The sequence below is a fragment of the Indicator indicator genome, chromosome 8 (assembly GCF_027791375.1).
Source record: "Indicator indicator isolate 239-I01 chromosome 8, UM_Iind_1.1, whole genome shotgun sequence".
Lineage (NCBI taxonomy): Eukaryota > Metazoa > Chordata > Aves > Piciformes > Indicatoridae > Indicator > Indicator indicator.
The window spans coordinates 23,832,592-23,855,175 of record NC_072017.1 but is presented as its reverse complement, the minus strand read 5'-3'; the positions used below and the strand labels follow the sequence as shown (position 1 = coordinate 23,855,175).

The 22,584-nt window shown below is 40.4% G+C and overlaps 1 protein-coding gene across 4 annotated transcripts in view; it reads left to right on the top strand.

Moving 5' to 3' along the window:
• Nucleotides 1-13,129: 13,129 nt before the first annotated feature.
• TRIM2 (tripartite motif containing 2) overlaps nucleotides 13,130-22,584 on the top strand; it is a 32,698-nt gene continuing 23,243 nt past the window's right edge. For 2 of the 4 annotated variants that reach the window (XM_054382801.1, XM_054382800.1), the window contains exons 1-4: nucleotides 13,130-13,311; nucleotides 15,418-15,655; nucleotides 21,001-21,152; nucleotides 21,829-22,009. In XM_054382801.1, the coding sequence (XP_054238776.1) occupies nucleotides 13,178-13,311; nucleotides 15,418-15,655; nucleotides 21,001-21,152; nucleotides 21,829-22,009 (705 nt within the window). In that variant the 5' untranslated portion in view covers nucleotides 13,130-13,177. The remainder of the gene's footprint in view (nucleotides 13,312-15,417; nucleotides 15,656-21,000; nucleotides 21,153-21,828; nucleotides 22,010-22,584) is intronic. The other 2 variants (XM_054382802.1, XM_054382803.1) reach the window with 2 other exon arrangements.

Below are 22,584 nucleotides of genomic sequence, written 5' to 3'. Positions count from 1 at the left end.
GTATCATTCTCTGAACTACCATCATTGTTTCATCTCTGGGAGTGCACCTTCTGCAAGGACCTGTGTTGAGGATGGTGGGCAACTTGCAAATAAGGAGATCCAACATAGCAATCAAGGCATGATTTCCCCAGGCTCTGTTTCATTGCATTTAGCCTAAAATGGAGCACCTCTATAGAGAAGCAAGATGAATGTCACTCTTAAGGAAATAGCACTGGAAGTGTTTGTCTTTTAATGTGGTTTTTTTTTTTCTTTTAATGATAAAGTAAATTTGAAAATATAGGAGGAAGTGGAGAGAAATGCCAGGTTAGTATTGTATCCCCAATGAAAGGATTCTCTACTTGGGCTGATGACTAGTTAGTCACCATTGTTGTGTCTTGTTTGTATGACCTAGAAATGGATGTACATGTTAAGGGTACTCTGTGGTCCTGAGTGGCATCCTTCACTCACCAGAAGTGTGTTAAAGCAGCTGTCTGATGGATTCATTTCACCTGACATCTCTAAATGGCAGGGCTCTGCAAAGTGATAAAAACAGCCATGTGGAGCCATTGTTGTCCATTAACTATGCCAAAAGGGAGTGGCTACTTAGCTCCTGTGATGTCTACACTGAGTATTTTGAAGGTTTGTCTGGGTCAAACCAGAAGTGTATCTAGCCTAGCCTTATAATTTGGATGGCGCCTGACAGCTGATGCCTATAGAAGAGTGTAAGAATAGATCAGACATCATATCCTTCAGAATGCTCTTGCATCTTCAGTGATTTGTACATCTTGCACAATCATTGCAAGGACTGCTTCTGGAGTTCTTGTACCTACTCATAGAGTTTACAAAGGGAAGAGCATGGTAGGGTCTGCTTCTGTTCTCTGTCTGCAAGAGACAGGCTATGTAAGTTACACCCTTGCATCTCTTTGCAGAAATAGCCTTTATCCAAATAAACATCTGGCTGTGGAAACTTACACTGTCACTTAGTGTCATATCCAGGTAAATGGCAATAGTTGAATTGTGAAAGACTAAGACCTGGACTACCTGTATGCTTGCACAGGATCTGTTCTGTGTACCTAGTGCCTGTCACAGTGAGACTCTGTTACTTGGAAGAAATGTCGAGGTGCTATCAATCCAAATGACACGTGTCTGATTTAAGACAGTATTGTTCTTAGCTGTCCTGACGCCAGTGGCTTTTCAAGTGCTTTTTTTACTGCAAAAACACAGCTGCATTCACATGGTTATTTTTCTAGACTGTTTCATGTATTTAAAAACGTACTGGTTTCCCTGTGAAGTAAAATGGATGTATTTTCTTATAGAAACAAATGTCCTGTGTGCACAAGTTCAGTTTGGGAGAGTGCCATAAAATTGTGCCATATGAGTGGTTCTACTTTCCTCTTTCATTAGGTGTTTCTTTGTAAATTGCAGTGTTTAAAAAAAAAAAAGAAGTTGTATTCGTGCAGGAAGATATGTTATAAGGGTCTTCTGAGAATGTAATCTTTGCAGAAGTCTGTCTTACATCAGTGACGGGCATTTTCTTACGAGCAGCTGGGCAACACCTCTGTAGGAGCCTTGGGTGTCTAATTTGCACCTGCTGTGCATGATAAGAACCTGGAACAGGTGCCTAATAGAAAGCTTAGGAGAACTATTTTTGGAGATGAAGGATAAACGTGGACTCCTTTTACTACTGCTGCTCCTTACAGCTGGTGCCAGATATATTGTACTTAAAGGAAAAGGCTTGAGGAAAACCTGAGCTAAGCCATAGTAGCTACTTGGTAGGGGCTGAGGAGGGGCCAATAGGAGTGTCTGGAGATCCAGTGCACTCAGGGCTTTCTGGTCAGATAACTACATCTTACTGTGGCTGTAGTGAAACTCTGTTGTGGAAATAGATACTGGGAACTGATGGATTTCTGCAGATAAGGCACAAGATACCCAGAGCACTTCATCTTTGCTGTAGAAAAGTTTAACCTATTTCCCATAACAGCAGTAATTTAAATAAGAGCACTGGCATGCAGTCAGCAAATGAGTGTCCTTGCAGAGGACTGGAAAGACGTGTTTACTGGGTGAAGTTCAGCCAGTGGGTGTTTCCAAGTTTTGAACTGCTGCAGTTTACCACTGCTAAGTGAAATGGAGTGACCCTGTGAGTGCGAAGGAGGAGGACACAGCATTGCAGCTGGCACATTCAGGTGCTCTGTGCTTGAAGCTCCCCAGTGGAGCTGTAGATGGCTTTTCACTACTGTTGTTTGATGGGTTCAGCTCCTGTGCTTACAACCATTGTTAAAACCTGCTGCAGCTCCTTCTGCCAAGGTTGTTCTGACATTATTTCTCACTATGGCTGGTGCTGCCAGACTACCTGCTCTATGCAGCAATGTATTTGCTTACTGACTGTGAAAGTGGAGTGTTGCGTTTTTGCCAGCATAAAGAGCCTGCCTGGGTAAACCTCTGCCTGACACACTTGAGCAAGGTTTTCACTGAACCCAAGGAGGATATAAATGTTCAAACATATTGCGGTGTTTTTGAAAGACGTTTCCGTTCAGAAGAAGACTGAACAGAAGGTTACATTGCTGCTCAGCTCTGGGCAAGAAAATGAGGTGGGTACTGTACAACAGTTAAGGTAATTATGGAGGTGCAGCAAACTATATTTTGTGCTTTAAGCAATGTAAGTGGATAAGAGGATGTGAGCCCAAATTCAACCTGCTCACAGGCTAGAGAGAGGCTCTTAGTTCCACTTAGCTGCGTGCTAATAAGGCACAAATTCCTTCACTTTCTGCCTCCATTGTTTGCTTTTTTAATGCTTAGCTTCCATATGGTGTTTCTTGCTAGCTATGAAATACCTTTTTTCCCCTCTCTCTCTCCTTGCTTATATTTCATATACTGCTGAGAAGTGGGATTTTGAAAGTCACAAGAAAAAAATCTAAAGGGCTAGCAGACTAATTTCACAAAGAAGTTGCATGGCATGTGGTAGTTGCTGGGTGCTGCCTTCTCCCTTACCAATTTGAACTTCCTGCTAGATCAACAAAATCCTACTGAAGTAAATGGAAAAAGAGGCAGAGAAACTTTGCTTTGCACCTGATGTGTAATGTGCACCTTTCTTAAAAGCAAAGGTGCAGATCTGTAAGATCAAGTGTAACAAGATACAAGCTTGGGACAGATCCAGAGGAGTGTCTCAGGAGTACACAAAAGAAGGAAATGTTCTCTGAACAGTTCAGCCTTCACCACACAGCTCAGTATCAAAACCATTCAGCATTTGCTACTTGCTTTTACTTCTCTTGCCATTGCTCAGGAACTCTGAAAATGCCTACAGCATTTTTCAATGTACCATATACTTTACAGTAGGTAGAAGAGGCCAGGGACATCATTCCAAACAGAATGCTGCTCAACCTTCTGTGTTTTATCTGTACAGCCTGTTATTCTGTGCCTGGAAGGGTTAATAGTGATTTCTATGGAGTTGCCATGGAGCACTTGTATTTCAAGTAGTATTTCAGAGCAGATGTTTATGGAAGCAGCACTGATTTGATGTGCAGTTTTAATTATTTGTCAGTTCAGCTTGATTTTTTTTTGAGCCTGTGTGCCTATAAAGGCTGAACAGAGATGTGTCAGCATTAACAAAAATTGGTAGGCCTACAGAGCCAAAAATGTGGAATTGTAAAGGTGATGTTAACAGCACTGGGTAGTTAATCAGGGTAGATTTTTTTTTTTCAGTATAGATGTTCTAATTCACTCCTGTGGATGGCAAATACACAATTTAAAATCTTTTTACTTAGGCCTACACAACATCTAGCCCTTTAAATAATTACTTGGACCAGCCTCACTGAAGATCTATTGTGGTTTTTCTTTTAATAGCTCACCTAAGAATGTGACATTTTATTTAACATGGACAGGGCCCTAAATGTCAGCTGTGAGGCTGTCATTCAGCCTAATATGTGACAGTTTAATCTCTTGGTGTGCCCCTTCCCTCTCATTTCTTACCCCTTCTCTCTGAAATCTCATTTATGAGAACACTAACCATTTGATTGGGGATTCATGGACTTTCACTGCAAGCACACAAATTGTCCTTGCATGTGCAGTGAATCCAGTGTCCTCCAACTGTGTTGGAATTTATTGTGCAATGCCCTGACTCAAAATGAGGTCCTGAAAACCTCAGCCAGACAAATGGCCTCGAAGTGGGTATCGTATCTCCGATGAGTGATGGCTATGTAATCATATGAGCTCTAACCTGCCAGTCTTGTCCCTTGGTATATGCAGGGCAGCCATCAGCAGGTCACCTCTTCAGGAGGACAGAACAGCTGGGACATGTGGCCTGTGGGGATGGAAGCAAGACCGCTGCACTACCAAAAAGTGATGGAGGAAGGGCACTGCAAAGGCAGACAGAAGTTGTGGGGACAGGGATAGAGAAGAAAAGAGGGTACTCAATGCCAGCCATAATCCTTCTCTCCTCTACTAATTGGGGTGAAAGCATAGTATGTTGATGGCTTAAGAGGCCCACCCATGTATTTTTAGGTGTTCACCCTGTTATAAACTTAGATTACAGACTGAGGAAAGGAAGGAGGAAAAAGCAGCAAAGCATTAGACATGTAAAACTATTAGCAAGGCTTTAATTGGTAGCAGTGGCTTCTATTCCTATTTTTTCTTTGCCCCTAACAGTTGAAAGGTTTTAAAAGAAACCTAATTCATGACATCAACATCTGACAGTGGTACTGTCTATTGTCATGCAGAAGAAATGCCAGAGTATAGAGCTTGTTTCTGCTGACTGTAGTGCCTGGTCCTCAGTGCCACCTCAGTGGCAAATGCCCAGAAGAAGAAACAGAATAACAGAGAGGGAAGAAAGGCAGTTCATTTAGTGCTGCCTGACTTGCAACATCAGTGCTGGAGACAGGCAGGTTGTGCAGTGACATCAGCTAAGCTTGGGATGGCTGAGCAGAGAGGTCAGGCTGTCCCAGCTTGGCTGCAGTTATGCTGCAAAAGCTGTAATGCTGGCAAGCTAAACTAGGCATAAGCAGAAGGTAGAAGGAAATTAACTGGCAGAGACATAGGAGGATGGGTGCTTGGTGGGCTGGGAAGGTCTCCAGCAGCCCAGCATTGTATCTCAGGCAAACCTTTAAAGTTCTTTGCCTCCCAGGCTATGATAAGGCATGTGTTGGGTCACAAGCTTTGGGGAAAAGCAGCTGCTTCACTGGATCACAAGATGGGGGAGTGATCATGGCTGCAGGCTGTGGCTGGGTAGGAACCAGGACCTAGCAGAGCTCCTTTTGGGGCAGACATGTCCTCTAGCTATAAACCCACAGTGGGAGGAAGCTGTGGCTCTTCCCAGCCTGTGTGAGCTACAGTCTGAGCTGCTGGAGAATGTGAGGTCAGATCTGGAATTGCACTTGGTCTGTGGGAGCTGCTGGGTCTGCATCAGTGCACATCAGGAAAAGGTAATGGCAACTCCACCACTGCTGTGTTGTGAGGATGACTAAGGATGCCCTGGTGTGGGCATGGTCCTACAATGACAGAGCCTGATTGTTTCACTCCACTTGCTTTCCTTGCACCAGGGTCAAATTAAGGATGTGGAGCTGGGTAATGGCTGTAACAGCCCATCCTCTCCTGTAGTTGTGTTCTCAGAGTAGCCCTCATTCTCAGCATGCCAGCGTTGAGTAATTGATTTTTGGTCTCTCCCAACTTGTATTTTTCAGTCTGTCTTAATTGCCAGGGCTGTATTAGCTGGCCAATTAGTTTGGGATAAACTCTTTATTTGTTTTTTCTGCTGACCTTAAAAATCTCTTTTACACAGCAGCCTGAGTTAGACAGTCCTCCGTTCAGTCAATTTATAATAGAGGTGTTAGTGCAGCCCATTAATCTCAACCTGGAGTATTTGGAGGACCTACGTAATAGTAGGGAAGGATATATCAATATCTACCTATGGTCCATAAATTAGCTATGAGGTTTCTTGGTAGCTTATGGCATCCCTAAGAATATGAAGAGGGAAAAAGAATAAATTATTCAAAACCCATGACATTTACAGGGCTTAGATTGCTCTTCTATGAATGGTGTATGCTTTGGATTTTCTTCTCCAGAATGTAATTTACTGGTCATCAGTGACACAGATAAGTCAGCAGCAGCAATGAGAGCAGCAAATTTTTGAGGGAAAGTAGCCTGTTATTATTTTTTTTTTTTAAAGAAAATGACAACTAACCAAACCCAAGCACATAACAACAACCCCCACTTCATCTTGCAACTCAGAAGACACACACGTACAATAAACCTATTTGAAACCGGCAGTAACTGCTATGGGGGTAAAGTGCAAGACTGCCGATTGAGCTATGAATCAATTTTCTCTTCACTGGGGAGAAGAAACCCACATATCAGCATTCAACATGTAAGAACAAAAGTCTCAAGGGAAATGACTTCTATCCCATTTTCCTTGCCACAGTACCACACTTTTTTTTTGTTTGTTTTTGGTTGAAGAAGCAGAATTATTTACAAAATACCAGCTCATTGTCAGCAGGCAGCTTTTGGGAGCTGCTTGTAAATGAACTGCACTTTGAAGCAATCTCTCATTTGGAGGTGTGAGTCCCTGGGAGAGTGGCTGCAGCTGTGACTCCTGCAGTCTCCTTTGGCCATGAGGTATGTTATGGGTTCTGATTCAAGGGGTATGTAGGCTTTACTATTGACTGTAAATGGGAGTGGCAGTTTGAGCAATACTTTTCATTCTGTTTTAAAGTGTGTAAATTTAATGCTTGAAATGAGCAAGGAAAAGAAAGCAGTTAAATGATACTTGCATGTTTCTGTCCTAGAGTCTTCCACCTCAGCTCTTGGGTGCCACTCCTGAATTCTCTCACTTGGTTTTTAAATATGTCTTTATTCCAATGGCAGAAACAAAAGGTTTTGGATCTTCTTGAGGAAGATCTCTAGAGAGTTTCAGAACAGAATAACCCCAACCAAGCATTAAACCAACCCCTCCAAAAATGTGCCTTAAAACTTTGGCCCTTTTTTTAAAACTGTCAATCCTGCTGTGGAGATGCCTGTTTTTTCTGACCTGCTGAATGTTGGAGCTAAAACAAAACATACCTTGTGCTCTCTCTTTGACACAATTCAGCGCATGTTGAGAGAATCAGAGGAGCAGTATTTTGGCACAAGCACCCAAAATGCTAACACAGGCTGCCTGATGTTTCATTTCAGGTTATAAACTGGATTACAACGTGCTTTTGCCTTGTAGGCATTACCCAGGGAAACCAGGCTGCCTGCCTGATGCATAAAACCAATGTGGCTAAATGATTGCCAAGTGGAAGGTAAATCATGGACACCAAATCTATATTTTTAGAAGGAGTTTGGATTACATTTCAGTCATGATAAATGATTATTAATACTATTTACCTCATCAGTCCAAGAATGGAATAAATAATATATTCTAGAAACTGGTTAAAGATCTTAGGAGAACATTTTAAATTTATAAAATAACTATATCTGTCCTAATTAAGTCACACTAGCACAGACAGTATTTAAATCCTCCACTTCTTGATGCAAATGGACCTTTGTGTCCTTTGGTTTGTGGGAAGCTTTGTTAGCCTCAGTTAGCTGAAATACTTGCATATGATTTGTTTTGTTTTGTTTTTTTTCAAAAGAAAATACACACTGTATTCAGAGGATGCAAATGCTACCTTGTCTGCAAAATCCACCAGCTGTTATGCTGAAGACAAAGCTAATTCAGTGTTGCTTTACTTCAGTAATGTCTGTCTATTCACAAGCACTTTTTAATGACTTCTGGTACATAGCTGAAAAACACCAGACACCAAATTTCTTTTTTACTTCCTTTTGGTAATAGCCTAGCAAGGTCTGAACCAATCTGTGATTTATACAATTTTTTAAAACAAATAAATAGATTAACTAAGAGAACACACCTTTGTGTTCATGTCTGTACAAAAGTTGAACAGTCTGTTAGCTTTGATTCTTTTTTTCCTTGACTGTGAGTTTACTAATTACTGCTGTAAATACTTGACTCTAATCAGAGTCAGGTCAAATGCATAGCTTTGCAGCTGAAGAAACTGCTGCTGGTTTGTGTGTCAGTAGCACAGCTTTATAAAAGAGATTCTTGCTTCTGCTTTAAACATCTGGAGAGACAAAGACCGTTTGTGGAATCTTTTGTTGTTGCTGAAAGTTGGAACGGGGAAGAATTACACTCCAGGAAATACTCCAAATCCTGGAAAAATCAGAGTGTGGTCATTAAGTGTTAAGCTTTTATCTCCCTAATAAATGAGAGTGCTTTTGTTTCATCTGTGGTGGCTGTCCTAGTAATGGAGGTTACGTAATATTTACTCTCCCCTTCGGAGTTAAATCCCTTTTCCGATTTGCGAGGAATATTTGCATATGTATTTCTTAGCTGCATTGACATGCCAGATGCACGGTGGTAGCTGTCTCCCCTTGCTAATCCTGTAATAACATCCTGGTGACCAAATTCAATGGCGCTGCGCGGAGCCTTGAAACAGCTGATTGCTGAGTAGGGAGGGAAAAAAATAACCCAGCGAATCTCATTGCAGCTCTCTGCTGCATCCCTATCCCACAATGCTTTGCACCATTTGCTGCAGTCTTCCTACCCAGGCTGAGTGAGAAAAAGATGTGCTAAATAAAGATTGATTGGTTTGAATCCTGAAGGGGTCTCCCACTTGTAAATGACCTGGGGGAAAAAAAAAATTCATGACGACTTCACTGGGCCTCCTCTTATTCTTCCATTTTTCTTTCCACCTGTCCTCTTCGTGGAATGGAACGTCATTCCTTAGAGCACAGAATCTGTTGTGCATCTAATAATGGCTATGCTGTGATAGGGATTCTTAAACAGTTTTATGCCTGAGGCTTGAAATATTAACAGATGATGGTTTGTTCGTTTGGATTACTGCGGAACTGCAGCTCCGTCCCTGCAAGGATTTTATCCTCAGCACTGCACTGATTAAGCTATTTTTCTACAAAGATGGGTAGGTCTAAACCGCTCAGGTTTGCTCAGTGTTATTCCTGGTGTCTGCTGCTGGGTTGCTCCTTCTGTTTTGGCCCCCGATTGTTCATTATGCTTCTGCATGCTGTAAGAATTAAGAGGGTTGCTGTGTTTTAAACAAGGCACCAAGCTGATTGCAAGAGTGGGAGAGGAAGGAATGCAAATTTTGCTTATCCAGCCTTTTACACAAGTGGAGTGTGTGGCAGTTATGATTATTAATTTGCTTGGTGTGCAATGTATCAGCTAATTTTGGGGCTGCTGCTAGAAATTACTTGAATCTGTTCTTTATTCTTACAGACTCTGGACAAGCGGTACATCTGTTTTAAGAAGTTTTAAACCGCAGTTCCCCCAGCCCTTGAAGCAACATTATTGAGGTTACCCACCCTTTCTTGCAGCTCTTGAGGCCTAACTGTTCCTTTGGAAACGTTGCCATTGGAAACCTATTCATTCATCATACATGAATAGACCCTCTGGGTTGTGAATTGATAAGAAGAGGATGAACAAGCTGAAAGTAATTTGTTCTCCTCAGGCTGTACTTTCAGGCTAGTTTCAGGTCTGGCTGGGTGGAGTTCAGTGATAGCAGTGTAACAGCAACAGAGAATTCTGCTCTTTTAGGAATAAATCCAGGGAACTGAACAGGCAGTTATAAGTTTGCCAATATTCTTTTCTCAGCTGGGCTGTGAAAACTAATAGAGAATTTGATAACTCTTGAGGAATTCCAGAGCTCATGTGAAGATACCTGTATAAAGGGTGCATGTTCCTATTACATGTCTCTGTTTATCTGAAACAACTCTTCTGAAATCGTTATTTGCTGTACCCTGACATTTCTTTATCCTTTTCTAGTGCTATGGGAAGTTCTTTTCATATGGGTGGGGCTGCACCCTGACTTTCATTCCTGAAGGCATGCATGCATAGCCGGGCAAGGCTTTCCACTAGCTTAGAGAGCCATTGTTTTCTCCTTTCTTTGTTTTACAGTGTATTCTGAATGAAAATCGATTATTGTATCCTCAGCAGAAGGAAAAAGAACAATGATATTTTTGGGGGTGGCTGGAAAAATAAGTATCTGTGAGCCTCAAGGAATGACAAAGGGTATACATTTCAGAACTCTTCTGCACTTGATTGAGCAAACCTGAACAGGGCTTTCAGTGTGTGCTTCTTATAGATACATGGGTGGGGTTTTGTTTGGTGCAATGTTTCATAAACCTTTGGTGGCTTTGTATGTTTAAATTATGAAGTTAAACTATATGGAGAAGTGATTCTCAGACTTGCTGTCAAAGCTCATGCTTCATCTTCTTTTCATTATAGTGATCCTCTGAAAAGAGCTCTGGCAGTTTCTGAGCTCAGAATATGCTACTACAAAAAAGATTTGTTTTTTCCTGTCAAAGTAGCTTTACTTTGAGAAATCTCTCACTGTTAATACGCTGAAACTTGTGTAGCTGTTTTGAGGAACTGCTGCAAGCACAGCAGTAAATCAGAATGAATGCTGTCTTTGGTTAAATTCAAAATCATTGTCTAAGATCTGCAGCTTTTCCTCAAATAGTCTTTATGCAGTTGCTTTCATTTAGTCAATGGGCAACATTTCCTTCTTGTAGCTACATTACATTCATCAAAATTCATCAGAGGTAGAGTTGCCTCAGGGAGGATTCAGAATCCTGGAAATTCTGCTCAAAAAGTGTTTTGTTTTTTTTAAATGAGCCACTTTAGTGAGAATTTGTTGTACCAGGTGGTGGCCAAAGCATGAAGTGTTCCGATGAATTTTTATTTCTAGGTGTATGTTTTAAACTTGATTTATGTGAGCAGAGGGGATAAATGATGATCATGGCCTGCTGTATTCCAGACAAAACATCAAATATTAAATGCACTTATTTCTGAATTGTTAGTGGTTTCTTTCACTGACAAAGCTTAAAGTGTGAATATTTGAAAATTACAGAGGCTGTCATAAGCTTTGTGTATGAAATACTAAGAATCACTGGATTTTGAGTGAGATTGGGGAATGTGAAAGACTGAAGTGAAGATCAAATTAAATCAGTGTGAAATTTTTCAGGCAACAGTTTTCCTTGCATAGAAACTATTTGCTGGTGAGCTATACTTCATGGCAAAAAGATGAAATTACATAAAACACCTGGTTGACATTCTTCTGTTAAATGACAGGCAAGAATTGTTGGAGACCTATTCTTTCATATCTTAAGTGCGGATTGTTTTCTACAGTCTGTGTTTAATCTGTAATATTTTTTTATGCCAAACCACACTTTTCATAATGTATCAGTTTGGAAATCGTGCTTTTGATAAGAAGCCTTCCTGTTTCTCATTATCTTCTTTTGTTTGTGTCCCCACCCCTTACTTTTGGAGAGGGAGAGTGTGAGGCAAACACAGCTGCATCAGTGCTGAAATGGATTTTCTTTTGAAACACATCACTGAAGTTCCACATTCTATGCTGCCAAATGCATGAATATGTTAGTGAATATTTGATAGTCTGCTCTTCCTACACTGTTTTGTAAAAGATAGGTATTTTTGTTCCACTTCTTGTGAAGCCCTTTGTGACTCAGGCTTTTAAAAAGTAGCATGGGTTCCTAATTGGTCTCCTAAGCCTTAATATGTGTGATTTATGGCATTTAAATTAATTTGTATTTATGTAATAGTCACATTTTTGGTTTATTATAGAGAGAGAAATGAAAAAAAAAATTATTCTGAAATCATGAGTATTTGTCTCACAAACATGATATTTTATGAGTATTACAACCATCTTTAACCTTGCAGATAAAATGCTACAGCTCATATGGATCATTGTGGAACTTAGTGACCTTTGAATGAGCACAATTCGCACTGAGGCAGAGAGCTTGTTATTGCCGTCCTGAAAAGCCCAAACTGGGTGATGAAAACCTGAGGTAGAAAATGTCTAGGGAAGAAGTTATTACCTCAGGAATGTACCTGCAGTGAAGCAGCCCACCTGGGCTCTCTGCTCATACAGACGACAAGCCCTTGTTTCACTGTGGGTGTGGGAGAACTGGCAGAATTCAATGGCTGTGACAGAGATGCTGCAGTCATCTCCCCTGGGAGATGAGCCTGTGCCTCCCAGCACTCCAGCTTGCTAGAAATGCTGATGGAGAGGAGTTATTGCTGGACCACCCTGCCAGGCCATCTGCTTGTCAAGTTTTCCTCAAATATTTTAGCAGGCAGTTTATTTTTCTGTGAGGTTGCTTCCTTCCTTTCCCTTCCTTTTCTTTTCTTTCCACGTAAGAATTCTATCATCTGTACCTTCGTCTGAAAAGCACCTTAACTTTTCCCCTCCTTGTGCCTTGTTTCAGAACAGCAGGAGTTTTAAGCGTGATGACATTCCTTCAACCTGCAATTTTAATTCTGTCAGTCAATAGATTTGTTTTTTTGCTTACCCTTTTAATTCATGCATTTTGTGCCAGGATTAGGAAGAGTCTTCAGCCCTAAAAACAGGATTCTTACTACTCTTTTCTGCCTAGAACACTATTTTTCTTGCATTTATGATTTGGATATGCTTCATGTATCCTTTGCTGATTCTTAGCGTCCATCAGTTGCCTCTTCTTTGCTCAGTTTCTTGTCATGAGGCTTTTAATTTCACCTGCCTCTCCCCTGTTGCTGATGTAGAGTTTGAGCACTCCCATCCCAGGGGCCGGCAGGTTCTGGAGGTTCCTTCTTGGGATTTTCCTGTAGCCCAAACCTGCTATACCTTTGTCAATACCAGCATTGATAAGGAAAAGTAATGTTAGGTGAACCATTTTGAAAGTCTTGCCTGTGATGTGACTGGCTGATGCAGTCGCAGTTGAAGCATTTTGCCAGCAGTACTGTACCCACAAGAAATCCTATGTTGTTAGCACTGCCTGAACTTACTGGCACAAAAACATTTCTCTTGTAGGATGTCTTTATAACCAAAAGCCCTGTAACTCTTTCAATCCAGAGGCAACATGCTGTTCCAGAATGCCTATTCAGAAGTGTTACATGTGGTGGTGTAGATTTGGCTGACTGTTTTCCAGGATCTCATCACTGATAAACCATTTTGGAAGTTTAAATCTTCACTACTTTGGTTCTATATGGAAACATGAATTCTTGCATAAAGATGAAACACGGGTGAATTAGTTGTTGCTTTTATTGTTTCATGGAGTTTCTAAGCCATTTTTCTTCTTTTTTTTTTTTCCCCTTTCCCACATCCCACTCCAGCACTGTGCAGGGTAGAAGGGAACAGGACCCATATGTCAGTGGTCTAGGATGGCCAGTGAAGGCTCCAGTATCCCAAGTCCTGTGGTCCGTCAGATTGACAAGCAGTTTCTGATTTGCAGCATATGCCTGGACCGCTACAAGAACCCCAAAGTACTTCCCTGCCTGCACACATTCTGTGAGAGGTGAGTCCTTTCCTCTTGTTTGTAACTAGGTGTTTGTGCAACAAGCATAGAACTTGTCCATCTTTTAGTGGACAGAGACTCTTGTCTTTATTTGTTAAAGTCATGTTAAGGCACAAGTCTGGGATGGCTGGAGAGGCAGGCATGTAGAAGAACACTGTTATTTGTGGCAGGAAGAGAAAGCAGTAGAATATTTGGAATACATTATGTAATAATAAATCAAAAGTAAATCCAATGAAACTAATGTTTACAGTAAAAACAGTGTGAAAGGTGATGGCAGTCAGAATTTGGACCTCAAATTAATAGTCTCCAATTTATACTGGCTGTTCTATAACTAGAAACAATAAACCCCTTTCTTTGTTGATTTACTAAGCAGAGAAATAATTTTTCCATCCTGTAATGCCCAAGGGTGAGACATGATATATACATTATTAATAACCAGTGGTTAAGTGTCTTGATTATTCTGCAGCTTAGTTGACTGAAATGGAAAAAAACTCTGAAAAGGGGTACCATAAGACAGCAACCTGCTCTCTGCTGTGTTCAGCTGAATGACTTGAATCTACTGAAGTAATATTTTAATGTTATATTATCTATTGAATGGTGGGGGGAATACAGCATCTGCAGAAAAATTATCAGAAGAATTGCTGATTAGAGTTCTTTATCTGATGATGGGATGCAGCTCTGTCAACTGCCTATTGCATGGCATGGGAATTATAATAAATTACATTTTTTGGTGAACATTTAGTTTGGAAGGTTTCCACCTCTTAAAATTGTGGTGGGGGCATCTAATTTTGCGCAGGATGTAAGAAAAATTGTGGGTCTCTTGAGTGCATCAGGTGAAATTGTCTTTGGTAGAACAGGAAAAGTCACCTGTAAGTCAGCAGCAACACTTGCTGAAGTCAGTGAAGTCAAGATTTTCACCACCGTGCCTCTAAGTTTCTTGACTTCAGTTCATGTGTAAATCCTAAGGTCAGCTTCTGGTTTTCACTGTAATCCTCTTACGCTGATCTGGTTATGGAGAGAGGCTGCAAGGACTCTTCCACAGTGTGCTGCCGATGTACAAAACCTAAGCTCTCCTTTCACAGAGCCCTTACTGGGGGGTCAGGAGGAGAGCTGCCAAGGAAGGATGAACAGTGATGCAAGCAAAGTGCTTGGAAGTGGATAAGGGCTGTGTAGCCACGCAAGGTCAAACTTTCTTGGTTGGCATCTCCTGAGGAATTTGGTGTAGCACTGCTCCCATTTTAGACTCCTTGAGAACTGCGTTTTGTGAAGCTTCCTGTGCATATAGGACTACTGAATTGCTTGCATGCCTAGGAACTGTTAACTTGAATTTCAAGTCCAAAAGTGGCACTGTCACCTATACCAGTCTGCTGTATATTGTTGATCACAGAAGTTCTGTGCCAGTGTCTGTGAAATAGAGCTTTTTCTTAAAAAAACACACCACCACCTCCCCTCCACACTCAAACACAAACAAAACTCTCCTCCAAAACTCCCTGTAACATAAACTGTGATAACCTAGGACATGCCTCTCTCTGTAGTAAAGAGAGCTCTGTTGATTTTGGCTAACTGCCAAATAACTTTCCTAATTGAAATAAATGGAAGATTTTCCATTTGCTTTATTTGGACCAGGTTTTATCTCTGAAACTCTAAATGCACAAATACAAGATAACAACGGAGATTCTATTAGGAAGACAAGGGTCAATCAGTGGTTAGTCAGTTAAAGAGACAGGCTCAAATACTTGGTGCTGTAATTTCATGTCTGTAAAACTTTATCTGATAGTGTATATTTTTTTGCTGTCCTGTGAGCAGGATGCAGTAGATATCTGGAAGCATCGATCCACTCTGCACAAGTATCTCAAAGAAGGGCACATGATTCTTACAATGATGTCAGCTTATTGAAAAATCATGTGGCAGAGAAAAAGGGTTTAAAGGGAAAAAAAAAAAAGTCCCCATAACCACTTTCATTTCTGAAGCCTGGTGAGGTGATGCACCTTTCCTTTCACAAGAAGGGGTAGCACTATTTCAAACCAATTCTTAAACTGAAATGAGTTTTTTTCCTCTTTGATGACACTTTGCCTCTCTCTCCCCTTCCACCTCCCCTCCCCATAGGTGCTTACAGAATTACATTCCAGCCCATAGCTTAACCCTTTCCTGCCCTGTGTGCCGCCAGACCTCCATTCTACCAGAGAAAGGGGTTTCTGCACTCCAGAACAACTTCTTTATCACCAACCTGATGGATGTCCTGCAACGAACACCAGACAACAGCATTGAGGAGTCCTCCATCTTGGAGACTGTCACTGCTGTTGCTGCAGGCAAACCTCTCTCCTGCCCCAATCATGATGGAAATGTAAGTAAGATGAACTCTTATGACATATGCAGGTGCTGGTACGTGCTAAGTGGTCCAGTTTGTCATGGATCTTTGGTTCTAAAAAGATCCTGTTTTATTGGATACTCAGTTCAGGTGTATCAGTTGTATAGGAATAATTCAGGTGATTGGTAGTGATTACTCTTAGGTGGAACAGCTTGGTTCCCTTGCCTTTACTGACCTGCTGGAATTAGGTTGTTAATGGATAACTGCTGTAACCCTTTAAATGTGTGCTATAGCGCTGTGTGTGTAGTGGTTACTGATTAATACATTCTTAGATTTTATTTGCATTTTATTGTCTCTCCTTAAAATGAAAAAGTTCTTTTCTGATATAGCAATCCTGACAGGAGCTATTTGATTGTGAAATGCAGAAAAAAAATCAAATTGACGATGTTACTAGTTTTGCATTTTACACTAAACTTCAACTGATAAATCTTTGGGTGTGCTTAGAAAAATTGGCTTGCCTACAATAAAAAATATGTCACTTTATACTTCTCTGAGAACTCCTTAGTAGGGAAAACCCCCCCTTTGTAGGGGATTTTAAAGTCCTCTAAAAAAGTTTACTTGGCTTAGCTTGAAACATAGCCTACCTTCTAGAATGCTTGGTAGTGTGTGATAGGAGTATTTTCTTGCTTCAGTAAGTATCTAGGAGGGTTGGGGATGTGATGAGGATGACTCCAATGTAAAGATTTGTGGAAAACTAATTAAGATAAAGTGCACACATTAGGCTTTCTGAAGGGAGGAACTGAGATAAGCTTTGGAGAGAGCTGTTTGAGGCTGGCTAGGTGGTTCTGGCTGAAGGGCAGGGTGTGCTGGGCAAGGTGCTGAGCACTTTAGGCCTGACCTAACTGCGGAAATGTGCTTTTTATTGGCTTCGTGGGTACACGCCATCAGGGCACTGTGTGCAAAGTGCTTGGCTGATAGCAGCTTTGCTGGAGGCTTCAGGGAGTGAGGGAGGATCGAGGTGATAGCTGGGGGAGAATGCCTGCACATAACCAGCAGTCATTTTGGACTGAATCCTCTCTCTATTAATTTTTATGTATTACTTGGAGTGGGGTCAGACCCCTTGTATTTTTGCTGTCACAGGAAACATTAGCATCAAGTATATATCATACAAATATTACCAGATTTTCTTTTTATTACCTTGGAAATAAGTTTCTTTTCAAGCAAACTTTTCAATCTTTCCTCTGATTGAAATGGAGTAGAAACTGATGCACAGATAATTTTTCATGGATTTGCCTGTCTGCTTGTAACTTAGCATTCCATATGGATTAGATACTTTTAATTCAAAATGGTCTCTTATTTCTACCACTTGTATTTTTAATACATGCATGTGAATACCCTATTCCTTCTGTGCAAATCTCTCATCTTCCGTTGTGGCGTCTTTGTTGTGTGTTCTTATGAAAGATGAAACCTAGCTTGTAGTATCTTAACATAGGAGATGATTTCCTGTGCTCAAGCTATAAAAAAATGTTTCCTCGTATTTACCCAACACAGGGCATAAATACATGTTCTTGTTATACTGGGGTAGTGTATGTTATGAACTTTCAGTGTAACAGAAGATTCTTTTCTTCTGCCTACATATTATTTTTTTTTTCCTCAGGTGCTAAGCACCTGCAGCTCTTGTTGGATACAAGCATCTTGGTGTGAAAACGTTAATCTACAATCATTTAGTGGCAGGTACAACAGTCAGGGTAGGGAAAGCTGTGAAATTCTAGGTCCATTTCTTCCTAATGTGTAGTGGGTGGTGTAGCCTCTTTGCAGTCAGCCATCCCAAGAAGGTCATGATGGGGTTTTATTTGAAGTGAAAGTCAGCCCGGAGTCTAGGATCCATGTTTTTACAGGTGCAGTGTCTTTTCTGCATATAGAGTTTAACAAGAGAGCATTCTCAATATTAAATAAAACACTGTAAGAAGGGAGCATGCCTTATCTCTGACTAGCTTTTTCTCAAAATATCACAGAATAGCTTGGCAGCTTAACAGGTATGACATCTTGTCTATAAAAACATATCCTGAACTTGTGCAGGTGTTACTTACTGCCTGTATGCTTCTGTTAGAAAAACAAAAAAGCACCTATGATTGATAATAAAGTGAATTTATAACATACTATTTAAACTTAGGGTTTTTCTCCTCATCTCTCTGCTTCATACCATGTCATTTCTCCTGTATCTCATTAAAGTATAATCTGTTTTTTTCTCTACTCTGCAATATTCAGTGTGTCACAGGCTAAATAAAAAAAATCAGAATGTCAGACAATTAACAAGACGTAGAAGTAATAATCTGAGCTGAAAGCTGGTGAAATTTTCTTCTGCCTTACAAGGAATATTTAATCCAGTTAGGCAGCAGTATTACGACTGATACAGTCATATCTGACTGAATTGAAAAGTCATACATGGGAATTGGATGGTTCAGTTGTATGTAAGCATGTTGTTTAAGTCATCATAGTCTTCCAAAAGTTGTTTAAAATTTGCCTAAAACTTCCAGGTTTGCTGCATGAGTAAGACAAAAGCTATGACTAGGAAAAACAAAGTCCCACATTCTAAATTTCATTAGATATCTGGGAAGTATCCTAAGGTAATCCAAATTTATATTTGAAAACATACAAAGGTGCAGACTAGCCCTGGAGCAGAGGAGTTAAGCCTGTGTGTCAGATAAAGAAGAAGGCTGGCAAAGAGCTGACTCATCCTTTTTTTCAGGACTGCTGTTTTAATTCAAACAGATAGAAAGCAGAGGATGAACAATGTGATTTTTAGAGAAAAAGGGGCTTATGATTGATGAGAGCTTTATTCTCAAGACCTGAACTTCAGATGGCTTTGTGAAATCTACTTCAGAAGTACCTTCACCCTTGACTTAAAAAGTTTCTGTAAATTCAGTTAAATTACAGTAGTGAAGATATGCATGGGTCTGGAGGACCAGCATACTTTGTGGATGGAATGTCAGAACCAGTGAATATTAATGCACATTTCCTTACAGCTAATGGGAATGTTCTCATTGACTTCCATGGAAGCACAGCTGAAACCAGTATTGAATGCCATAGTATATCTTCACTTTTGAAAGGAAAAGGGTTCAGGCAAACATTTTTTTCCTGGGTTTTGTAAAGCAAACCTGGAATCATGAAATGCTTTCTGGGAACATCACAAAACATGATGCCAATGTTGGGTGTGGAGGGGAGAGAGGAACAGCCAGTAATACACTTCTGTCTGTAGTTAGAAATTAGTCCTACCTGATTAGGAAATGCTAGACAAAATCTTAGGAAATTAGCTTATCACTTGGAGCCTGAGTTGTATTAATATCAGGTTTGCTTTCTCATCCAGCTATGACACAATCCAAAGATTTTAATTGTAAATGAAAGCTGTTTCACTCAAGACTTTTTGAATTTGACTGAGGCAAAGAATATTATTTCTATGCAGACATACACATTAGGTCTTTGTAGTCTGCTTGCTATTACCATTCTATCTTATGTGATCCTCTGGTGCTTTAATAGGGAGGAAGACAGTTGATGAGGCTAAGCTTCAATATGATATTGAGAAGCTTGCTTTCTACATGTATTGCTGCAAATATAATTATGTTTATGATATGTTCAACAGGAAACAGAAGTATAAAAAGATAAAAATACTGAATAAGTAAAGGGCTTGTTAAAATATCTTGAACCCAAGCATTAAATTATAAAGAGGCAGAAAAAAGAACTTTTGACACTCATGCAAAAAGAGGGAATTTTTTGACCATGTAAAAAGACTTAAGAATTTCCTAACAAAAACCTTGTTCCTTTTGATGTTTCTAGTTGCAAATTTTTGAAGCCTTTGAAAATAATTTAAATGTTGAATTCTGTCTAACTCATTTTTTCTATGCCCTTTAAGACTGCATCACACCTTATTGCCCCCCAAAGTGACTGTCAGGCCTCAGAGAATCTAATAGTGTTGAGACTGCTAAATTCATGGTGACTGGTGTAGTGTGTATGGGGGTTGTTATTGTTCAGGTGGTCTATCTTTTTCCCCCCTTTGATCTTTTACAGTTTATTTGGAGCAGCTTTTACATTTTCTGTGAAGTGGCATACATGAATGGTCAACAAATAACTAAAGCCTTGTCGCATGTGAATCCCGTGTCTTGTGCATTGAGATAAGAGGGAAGAATGGGAATAAAATGGAAAGGAGCTTATCAGAGGAAAATCCCTATTAATACTAATAGCCACAGGCAAATCATGGTTCTTACTTCCCCTTCCTAATTCTCAAGGTGTCCTGGAGCAGCCAGCTACTTTGGCATGGTGCTGTTGCAGGTCCCTGAGAACAGCCCGTTCTACATGACCATCTTGTCAACCAATATCTCCAGTACAGACATCTTCATGTAAAAGATATGGGTGGCAGAAGCATCAGCCAAGCTAATCAAGATTCTGATAGCTATGTTCTGAATGCAAGAGAGCTGGCAGTGTTACTTTGAAGCATATTCAACAAGCTTCCTTATACTTTTAATAAACCCAAAATGATTTGTGCTCAAGGACTTCCTAGCAGTAAAAAGAAGGTCTCATGCTGAATTTGCACATATATGTGCATTATTTTGACTAATGTGTGATTTTGAGCACAGTACTCTTCTGTTTCGTGAATATATACAGAATTTGGGATGCTTACTGCATGTAAAGGGTTGTTTTTTTTGGTTTTCTTGGGTTTTTTAATCATCAAACAGCATCTTACTGGGTAGATAACAGGTTGAAACAATCTCTTTCTCTTTCAAGTGTAGATCAGCACTCTTATTATAATCTCAGGTATGAGGTTTGGGTGGTTTTAAGGGATTAGTAATGGGATGAGATGGAGATTTATTCCCTGCAGCATACTGGTTCATTTAGAGTGCTTTTTCCTAGCAAATAAACATGCTGCTTGGTGAGCTCCATGGAGATCATGTTCCACGGTTGGCCCTGTTATGAAAAACAGCCTAAATTTACACTTTCTTTGGCAGACCCTCTGGGGGAGACAAAGGACTGGGTTAGTGAGGGGACCTGAATGCCCTGCTTTTTGAGTTGTTTCGTGGAGTAGTTGAGAAGAGACACCCCAAAACTTACTATTACACAGTAAAAAGATTGTTAGGGCCAGCCTTGAAGTTGAGCATTCTGTTTCCCAGACTGCTGGTTTTACACTTTCTGATAGAATAAAATACATTTAAACCAGCATTTTTATACAAAGTATATAAGAATAACAGCCATCTTTTAGGCAGTAAATTATTGTTGTCTAAGAAAGGAGGAACTTTGTCTCGAAGCTTGGTTGTAAGACCCAGAGAAAAATGTGCTTTGAGTGATGTTATTGCTGCCATGTTTGAGTTTAGTTTTGTGCACTTTTCCAGGTGATGGAGTTTTACTGCCAATCCTGCGAGACAGCCATGTGCCGAGAGTGTACAGAGGGAGAACATGCAGAGCATCCCACAGTACCACTCAAGGATGTGGTGGAGCAACACAAGGCTTCTCTCCAAGTCCAGTTGGATGCTGTCAACAAAAGGTCAAACAAAAGTCTCCACTGAGTATTTTCCATTTTAAGTTCCACTTCTGGCTTCCTGTCCTACCTTGGGTAGATGTTTTAATGTGCTGGTGTCATGGACCTTTACCTAGAAAACAGGGATAGTGAGGCTAGCATAAGGAAAAAGAAAGTCTGTCAAGTATGACATACTGAAGAATAAAGAGCAAAAGATTCCTGTCTGCCCTCCACAAAACAGAGGCCATTAGAGGTGCAAATGTCCTCCAAAGAAGGGGCTTAAAATTAAGGGGAAAAGTACTAACCAGTCAAGAATTTAATGATAAATAAATAATACTGAATGCTTAAAAGACAAGTGCAAATGCTACGGTGGCTAAAAGACTGAAAAAAGTGAAAAAGTGGGGTAGGTAGAGTTGTATCTTCCCAAGTAGATACATTTGCATAAAAGGCAGAGGATGCAAGGCCTCACTGTGGGAAAAGCCTAAAATCTAATGAATTTCCACAGCAGAGGGTCTTGGCTTAGCCTTATTTTACCAGACCAGAATCACTTTGTGGTTATAAAAGGAATGAACTTACTTCTGGGAAATAACCAAGTTTAAAGAGAGCCCGCTCATGAAACTGTTTCGTAAAGAGGTATCAGGATAAGGGCCAATGTTTAATGACTTCTGAAACAGCAATCTTTGTAATTTAATCCCTCCCTCAGGCTTCCAGAGATCGACTCAGCACTTCATTTTATATCTGAAATCATACACCAGTTAACCAACCAAAAGGCTAGCATTGTAGATGACATTCATTCCACTTTTGATGAACTCCAGAAGACGTTAAATGTGCGAAAGAGCGTGCTGCTTATGGAACTGGAAGTGAATTATGGCCTTAAACACAAAGTAAGCTGCATGTTTTGTTTCAATGAAAAGCTGTTAATTTGATCAGCCAGGTTTTTCAAATGATGCAGGACGCCACTTTGACAAATTGTGTCTGAGGAAAACTTTGTTTTCCTGAAATCAAGTGCTGCAGAGCCTCATTTGTAGGTGCTAGCCTTATAAATGCAATCCAGACCCTGTATAGGCAGGTAGCCCTTTGTGTTTGGTGTGTGAGGATCTAAAATGGCCAACACCCTACACAGACATCTGCTTAAAGCCAGCATGCTGATGTGCAGATGACAATAAAGGAACACCAAAGGAAACTCTGAAATCCTTGGGCTGCAACCTTGTGACCCACAGGCCAAATGATTTCTCCTGAAGAACTAAGCAAGTTTTACTGGTTTGGTGTGAAGCACTGTATTCCTTCCAAATGCCTGGTAACATACTCTTCATGTTAGATGTCAGTGGCTGGAACACATGAAGATTAGAGGGACATCTTAGTTTCTTAGAGGAATGCAGAAGAGTGATAGATTCCAGAGCTATATTCACTCTATGACTTCCTATCTGGATGACTGAACCTTGTGTTGTAACTCCTGCAT